This window comes from Henckelia pumila, chromosome 3 (genome assembly GCF_033568475.1).
Source record: "Henckelia pumila isolate YLH828 chromosome 3, ASM3356847v2, whole genome shotgun sequence".
Classification (NCBI taxonomy): Eukaryota; Viridiplantae; Streptophyta; class Magnoliopsida; order Lamiales; family Gesneriaceae; genus Henckelia; species Henckelia pumila.
Genome location: NC_133122.1, coordinates 172,533,628 through 172,542,548, shown reverse-complemented (window position 1 = coordinate 172,542,548; position 8,921 = coordinate 172,533,628). Strand labels below are relative to the sequence as shown.

The 8,921-nt window shown below is 36.0% G+C and overlaps 1 protein-coding gene across 2 annotated transcripts; it reads left to right on the top strand.

Annotated features, from left to right (window-relative positions):
• The first annotated feature begins 218 nt into the window (after positions 1–218).
• Positions 219–2,784, top strand: LOC140892308 (uncharacterized). 2 transcript variants are annotated; one of them, XM_073301157.1, is made up of 6 exons: positions 219–351; positions 1,001–1,291; positions 1,467–1,573; positions 1,681–1,813; positions 1,916–2,101; positions 2,226–2,784. In XM_073301157.1, exons 2-6 carry the CDS (start codon positions 1,010–1,012, stop codon positions 2,511–2,513), a joined length of 996 nt encoding a protein of 331 aa, XP_073157258.1. In that variant the 5' UTR covers positions 219–351; positions 1,001–1,009; the 3' UTR covers positions 2,514–2,784. The 2 variants fall into 2 exon arrangements, with proteins under 2 accessions (XP_073157258.1, XP_073157257.1); XM_073301156.1 differs by having other exon boundaries at positions 1,907–2,101.
• The last annotated feature ends 6,137 nt before the right edge of the window (positions 2,785–8,921 follow it).

The following is an 8,921-nucleotide window of genomic DNA, read 5'->3' as shown; positions in this document are numbered from 1 at the left end:
TGTCAATAAGACATCATCCCGCATTTCTTTTATATAAAAATAAAAATTGAATATGGAAACACATATTTTCTATTTTTATTTATTTGGCTTTCAAATAATGGTTTTTTTTAATTTTAATATAATATTAATATTTTTGTCATCGATATAAACTTTTAAATATAATATAATAAGAGCATATATAATTTATTATTTATTTAGTTTAGGAATTCAACGAATTCTCTTCTTCACCCGAGCCTGCCGGCCTAGGTTCTTGACTCACTGTCCTGTCCCACTCGCGCTGGTTACAAAATCCACATTCCTGGATGATCCTCATTTTATACTTTCTCCAATTTCCAGTTTAATTTCATAGTGGTACTGGTTCTTCTGATTCCATACAATTGAAGGATTTTTGAGTGAAAATCGTATTTGAATCTGCTGATGCCAATGTATTTTACTGTAATGCAATTAATAGTGATCTGTAGTTATAGTGTTACTAGTCATACTCGATTTTGTCTTGGTAATAGATCTTTATTTTATTTGTTTTTAGACGAAATGGATTCGTCAATTTAGGCCATTTTTATATTTATGAAGTTTAAACAATTAGTTTACTAAGGTTTAATAATCTATGGTGCCTGCGACGTGGTGGCGAAGTATGGATATAGTTTGTGAGGTTTTGGTGGGTATTCGGTAAATTTTTTATTGCCATCATTCAATAATCACTGGAAAGTTCAATGTTGAGATGTGATTCATGCTTTATTTGTTATTTGTGACCATTATATAGGAATGAAGGAGCACACAAACTTTTTATTGAAATTCCCTTGATTTATCATTTATTTGGTTGATGAGGCCATCAGTGTGTTCCAGCTGAGAAACACAATGTCTGAAGAATACGTTGCTCTGATTCTCGCTGAAATCTTCCATTTTCAAACTTGTCCAACATCAAATTTGTGCTACATTTTTCCCTTTTGCAAAGTCCAAAGAGATGTTAACTTTGCTTTGTGTTATTTACTCTTGTTTTTAGGTATCTGAAATGTCGATAATGCCGGAGATGATAGCTCTCAAAGATGTCAATATATTACCTGAGTGCGGGAGGACAAATGAAAGCTCCGGTAATGGAAACCTTAGAAACCCTAATGTTGATCCCATTGAGAAAAATGGTGAAGAAAGGCAAGAGAAGAAGGCTGCTTCTGTGGTTGATACCCCCATTAAACGAGGGGAACACGAAACTTGTGAAGGGGTGGCGAATTCTGAAATAGAATACATTGAATCTAAGAATCTGGAGGATGTAGAAGATGTGGAGTGTTGTCTAAAGGTTGAGATGCTCTCTTTATAGACTCTGCAAATGCTTTCCAGTTTTTTCTCATGAAGTTCTTGATGTGAATGAGAGCTTCTGAAATGTTCCTGTTGTCGTATTTATCCATGTAATCTGTTGTAGCAGATAACCTAAAGCATTAATATTTATGTCATTCTTGTGTTCTGATTTTCAGACACTCATATTGGGACTGAACTCCAAAGATTGGATTTCGGTGTGTGATGCACTTAACAATGTTCGCAGGTTGTCTATATTTCACAAGGATGACATGGTCGGCATGTTGTAAGCATCAGCATTTGTTGTGTTCTTTGTAGAAATAAATAACCCCCATTGTTTTAGTTTGCGTATAGTGTTGTACCAATCTTATGACGCGTGATTCTACTTATTAGGAATGATGTGGTTTCCTTAATTGTGAAGTCCTTAAAGAACCCAAGAAGTGCTGTTTGTAAAACTGCAGTTATGACTTCTGCTGACATTTTTAAAGCATATAATGATGATATTATTGATTTGCTGGATCCATTGGTAAGTTTCTGTCCAATCTCAGCTGCTGCTTTTATCCTGTAATTTCTGTATGGGGTTTTTCCTATTCAGAATGATAATAGTTTCCTTGTTTAGCTTGTACAGCTTCTTCTGAAATCTTCACAAGACAAGAGATTTGTATGTGAGGCAGCTGAAAGTGCGTTAATAGCTCTGTCTATTTGGGTTTCTCCTCTTGCATTGCTGCCAAAGCTGCAACCTCATATTCAGAACCGGAATCCTCGAATTCGAGCGAAGGCTTCCATGTGCATCTCAAGAAGTGTGCCACGGCTGGTAAGAACTTTAATGCATGTTCTATGCACCCTTTATATTGTGGCAACATCTAACCTTGCATGTGCTAATTATTTCTTTCGTGCACCAAGAATTGTCCACTTAGCCTGATGCCTCAACTTTACAGGGGGCTGAAGGAATTGAAGAATTCGGCATCGATAAACTGATCCTAATAGGAGCATCCCAGCTTAGTGACCAGCTTCCTGAGTCCCGGGAAGCTGCTCGTATGTTGTTATTGGAGTTGCAAGCTGTATTTGAGAAATCTCGTATCCTGGAACCAGTTGCTGCTGTAACTGATAAACCTGTCGCAGCTTCGTGGGAGCATTTCTGCCAGTCAAAGCTCTCACCTTTGAGTGCACAAGCTGTCCTTCGTGTGACCAGCATTGCGCGGGAGGGAATTTTTTTGCATTCATAGCATCTACGTACCGTGCTTCACGTCTGGGAGATAGTAAGCATGATATGTTTTTTGTTTATTGAATTGGTTAGTAGTAGGGCGATAATTCTGAGTAAGAATGAAATTTATGCCTCGTTAATTTCTCCATCTTAATGGACCAAACAAGAGACACTTGTCATATGATAATATATTGTATTCTTTTATATGTTTTACTAAATGTAACCTTTGGGATTATGTCTTCTCACCTCACGGTGCCTCCAGGTTTTGTGTCTCGTGGGGTTTTTAAATTATATATGGGTATGGATTGATTACTCTTTTATTTTTTTTTAATATAGTTGACAGCAGCCATATCATTATAGAGATTATTAAAGGAAAATTAGTTGCTATGACCCATTTAAATCCTTTACTTTAAAAATAGTCTTGTTTACCAAAAACTTGTAATATAACCTTACATTATTATTATTGTTATTTTTAAAAAGGACACGCTTTTCCTCAATCAAATATCACCCGTACAATCTTGGTAAATGATATTGTTGGGGATCGAAAACTGCTTGTAGAAAACTTCTTTATTCAAAGATAAGAGCAGTTCGCTGTCACAAATGTCTTCAGTTGAGCAGTTGAAAGTTGTTTCTTTAAATGTGAGTTCAGTTGTTATTAGCAACTGGACTCTAGTTTTTCTCGTGTGTCGATTTTAATTGGCCAACAAATATATGTGCAAAAATAAGCCAACTAACAGATTGAACATATATGTAGAATTACTTGACTGAAATATAAATCACACAGATATGTTTATGGATGTTCGGAGACTTAATTGTTCTTACGTCACCCCTTCTTTTTCACAAGGAAGATTACACTAGAAGACTTTGATTATTACAACGTCTTGTAATGCACCCACTCCAATCGTAGGACTTACCCCTTACCTAAATCGAAACTCCTAGTACACAATACAAGTTAAAACAACACGTCTTAACACTGAAATAACAAGTGAAGTATAATCAATTTAAACGAATTCAGACAGGTGAGCAACTCCTCTTCTCTAGTTTGAAATGAGCAGTTGGGAGTTGTCTCTCCGCCCTTTATGATCCTTGAAGATTTGATATGTATCTATCATGAGTGGGCAATGTGAGCAAGTAAGATATTTCTTGCAAAGTTTTCGAAGAATACTTAGATAACTTGTAAGTTGTTGTGTATCTCCATGCCATTCTCTTTGATAGCATCCTTTAAATATATATAGGCATGTTTTAGCAACGTTTGACTTGAAGTCTTCATAAATGCTTGCCTCAAACGTCTCTTGATCTTTTGCATGTCTTCATAAATGCAAAGCGTAGATGTAGTGTATTAACTCGTACCTTGTTTTTAAAGTTAATTAAGCCAGATAATTAAAATTACGTGTTAAAAATATGTATTAGTAAATATCGGGTTATATCATATTCTTCTCTTTGATGTTGCTTTTTCTCTCTCCTCCACCGTCACCTTCTAGCCGCCGTAACTCCTCCACTGATCGTCAAAACTCGAAAGTAAATATACGGTTGGAATCCTCGCGACGAGAGCTATTTATTGACACCCATTTTGCAAGGTTTTATTGCGACTCTAAGAAACCCGCCGCCTCTTTGCCGCCTCGTTTCGCCGCCGTAAGTTGCTGAAAATGTGAAATTGATTTTTGTGTTTTGTTTATTATGGCGTAAGCTTCGTTTTGATATCAAATGTTTGTAGAAAACCCGTAAATCCGGCGACTGTAAATTTCCAGCCGTCGCCGCCGCCGTCGAGCCGCCTTCTCTTCGCCGTCGCCGACCACCGTTCAGATTAGGGACAATCTTGTTTGATTGTTGGGCTTGTTTCGAAGTTTTGGGATATAATTTTGAACCTAGGATTTCGACATCAACGGTCTAGTGACGGACGAAGGTATGGTCCGAGAATCCTATTAAATTATAGGAGTATTTGTTAGCTTAGTTAAGACTTGTAGAACTTGTATAGTGATACAATGAAATCTTGACTGTAGGCTTGGAACCTAGACTCTGCTAGACTTGATCAACTATTTGAGGTACATAAGTACTGACCGAGATAGCCGGTGGGTTTACATGCTTATGTGATTGCATATTATGTTATGCATGTTATTGCTTTGGGATATTATGCTGCACGTGCATATCATATTGAGCCTGTATCTCTTTACAGATAAGCCAATGTAGGGTTGCTCAGCCGTGTTCGGACGTTTGATGTTGAGGGCCACAGTGACCGACGGGTCGAGCGGGCACTGACATCCAGGGACACCAAGGTCCGCGTTTGGTTAGGAATGAGTGGTTGGGCCCAGTGGTTTGATTCTCCGAGGTTACAGCTCATGTCCTAGGCGCCAGTCTGAGTAGGTTGGATCAGTATATTCCCAGATACGGATACCTGAACATTTCATTATGCATGCATCATATTTGTATGTTTACCTGTAATAGCGTGCTGAGATTTAATGCTCATGTCCAGTGTTTTCTGTGTTGTCTGGACACCCCATTCGACGGAGCAGGTGCAGATGCAGATGCAGGTAGATCACCCAGTTTGAATTTCCATCAACCAAACACTAAAATTAAATCCATTCAATTCTCTATAAGAATAACCCAAGTTAATCCAAAAATATAAGTACTATGTCTCAAAGAATCCTATCGCATGCTCTGATACCATAAATTGATCAAGAAAAAAAAACTCTAAGTTCAGAGTATGGTGATCAATGCTGTTAGATTCCAGTAGGAATCGGGGACCGGAAACGATTGGTGTAACTTAATTGATGTTTTGAGACTAAGTATGAGTCGCAGTCGAGTATTATCAGTAAATGATAATGTTGTGTTGTAACGACTTGTAGTTTTGTCGTAGTGGAATAGAAACAATAGCTACGTTGGTTAGAATTCTGGAATACGGTTGTGCTTTGAGAGTTGACAAGGGAAGATTACCCTTGGGATATCGTTACCACTTACCAGTAGAGTTTTTACACTCAAGAGGGTTCAATGATTCGTATAATTTGCAGAATGTGAACATCCTAATCACGGATAAGAGATTGAATGATTGATCGTAGAACTTTAGTATAATCAGGATTGATTCTTAAAGTTGTGTTCTGTTCGGAGTGAGACCTTGTGAATTGCAGTGGTGCCAGTTGTTTTGGCAGTATTCAAATTAGTACGATGCTGAGTTGGATGTGTCTTTTTAGGACTAATTTTGTAGGATATATTAGTCTACTCAGGTAATGATCTACTCTGAGATAGGAGTAAGTTTTGCAGTCTATTCAGGCGATTTAGGACTCCGATATCATTAGAACAAATGTAATGGTTTCAGTGGACTCTAGCAGGATAACATCAAGTGATTAGACGTGGGAAGTGACAGTAGCTGAGGTATGTGATTTCGGGTCTGGCGGGATTATTGTCACTAATTTCCTGGGTTTTTCTTTTTATGCACTAGACCATTGATGTAACTGTTTGACAAGGTTGATTCAAACAGAGTTTGGGGATTTCGCAATTATCAGATGACTCAGTCTGGGTTCATATAGACAATTGAGTCAGAAATGAATGATACTTACTTTTGTGAGTTAGGAATAACTGTATTCTTGCTTTGAATACTGGGACTACTGTCTTGAGTCGTAAGACAGGTGCAACCATTAGATTCGGACTATTAGTACCAGGGGTTGTACTAACCGACATGATCATCCCACATTATAGACTGTATTTCAAAGTTTGAACCTAAAAATTTCAGTCTGAAGAGACATGTGAGATTGTGGATAACGATGTCGTCATTGTACGGGTGATTTGGCTGAGACTTTGCCATTTCGCAAATGATGATATCTTTTGAGTAATGACTTAACCTACAGTATTAGAGGTAACTGGTTCTTTGTCTAAGAGATAGTTATTCAGATATCTTGACTCTGAGAAAAGAACTTTGGCACAGTTAGCCAATAGTAAGACTGTAGACGATTGTCAACGGTGGACTTACACTGGAGATATCAGTACTAGTGGCAGATCAGGAAAAAGGTGATACAGTAGAGTTAGTATCATGTCTAGCCAGTATTGTTCTTTCATTAGAAGTCGATACTAAGTGAGTGTTTAGAAGTACTGCTCGTATTATCGGGGATGATACTATGTTGACGGTGTTTTTAGTCATAGCGTTACAAGAACAAATGAGGTGGTTTTTGTACAGCCTAGTAAACACCACCACTATTGATTCTTGGCATATGAATTAGATGCCGGAAGAATCTCGACTTAGCAAAATACCAGATATTGAGACCAACTATCATTGCGCTGAGATATGTTAGGATTTCAGGAGATTACTTAGTGGGTTGATAGGATATCTTGCAGGATTCATTAGAACTGTATAGTAGTACATAGGAAATTTTCATGTGATTTATTGGGATTCAAGGATGACTCCAATCTTGTTTTGTTTCTCAAGCATTGGGTACTTAGACTGTCATTTGAATTCGACATTATTGATGATTGAGTTTTTGTTGACTCGTCCAGTGGTTCTCGTCGCTTGAACTATGGAAAGTGCTAGAAGTTGGTATCAACTTTGAGATGCATTAGTGTAATGCACGTAAGATCTTATCTAGTTGTTCGAAAACGAGAGTAAAAGCAGTTTTTATCTGTGCGGATGGGCTTTCGCATAAGATGAATGTGGAATTGTAGATGGAAGCAAATGTTTCACCAAAAAGATGTCAAGAACTTCGGATATCACTTGCAATTCATTTGCCTAATGAGAATATATATATTGTGATTTATTATCATTTTTATTAGATGTAATCTGTATATCGGCCATGTGGTAAGGTCGATATAATTATAGGTTTTTCACTTGTCTATTGCACGAAAGTGATCATTTTATGAAGTCCAGTGGTTTCCTTGAAACGGAGACATTTGAAATAAAACATGTAATAAGTAACAAATATATATAGAAATAAAAACTTTCAATACATGGTATTTTCATGTGGGGAGAAAAAATCATAGGAGTTTAATACACTCAATTAATGTAGAACTTATCGGAGATGAATATACAAAATTGAAAAAAGTACGGATCTAGAAGTTAGAGTTAAGGTAGGCTTGAATTTAATGTAATAAATTAAATATTATTATCCAAAAAATGTAATTAAATATATATTGTCTCCGATACAAATATAAAGGTCAAATTTTATTTATTCATCTGTCTCAAATATACAGTTCAGTTTTCATTTTAATATTATTTTATCTTTTTTTTTTACCAATATACCATCGTCATGAAATCCATGGCCGGTTTTAGGGGGTGGCACTCTAGCCAATTGCCTAGGGCCTCCCCTATGGAAGACCTTATTTTTTAATTATTTTATTATGATTATGATTATTATCTTGGTTTCTCCATTTAAAAACCTAAATTGGCTTCTCAATTTTTTGTTTTGAAAATTTTAAAATGGTGGTAAAATTTTAGCATTTTTGCTCGTCCTTTTTTTATGTAAAAAATATTATTTCTTCTTTAAAAAAAAAAACTCGATTTCTTTAATAAATTGCTCAACTCAAGTGAATTGGGTTACATCATGTCTTTTTTTTTAATCGGATGTGATGTTCTTGTGTTTTTTTGTGTGTGTTGCATCCGAACGGGCTTTCGCATCAGATTCTATATGTGCAAAAAATTTAAGGTTTTAGTGTTAATGGTAGCGCTTAGTCGTGTCACGCCCAAATTAACCCAACTCAGATTAACTAAATAAACATGTAGTAGCGAGAGTAGGGATCGTTCCCACGAGGAAAGTGAAATTTATTTGTGCTCTTAAAAATACTGAAAATAAATAAAAGTGATTTTTGGATTTTAAAAATTAACTACTAATAATTTAAAACAAAATAAAATAATTAAAAACAATTCTTGGTATCAGTCGACTCCACCCTTGAAATTATTCATTCGATCATCGATTCCCTAAAAATAATTAATTCTCATTGAATATTCACCATTGGAAATTTAATTCCTGTTTCACCTTAATTTTAGTTAACTAGACACAAGCGTTCTAAATTAACCCTTACCAATGAATTAACTCAATTCAAGCGATTAGATTTAAACCCACGACATCATTCAAACTAGCAAAACTGATAAATCTAGACAACCCATATACAAGCGGATGAATTTAGCCTAGTCAATTATTATCCCTACAATTCCTAATCTCACAAGCGGACGATTATTAATTGTAGTTGCTTCACAAATCAGAGGTTTCAAACAATTACGGATTTGAATTCCAATTTAGCAGTAGATTGTATAGAAATCACAGGCCTATAATCTCACACACAATCATGGAAATCAATTCAGAATAACTCTTGATACGCAATTCGAATTAAAAGATCAAATCTGAATCTCACAAATTAAATAAATTCAAGGGTTTCGTCTTCCTTAACCAAGAACAAAAACAAAAAGATTAAAAACTAAGAACAAGGAAGAACTTAGCCGCCTCCAGATCTC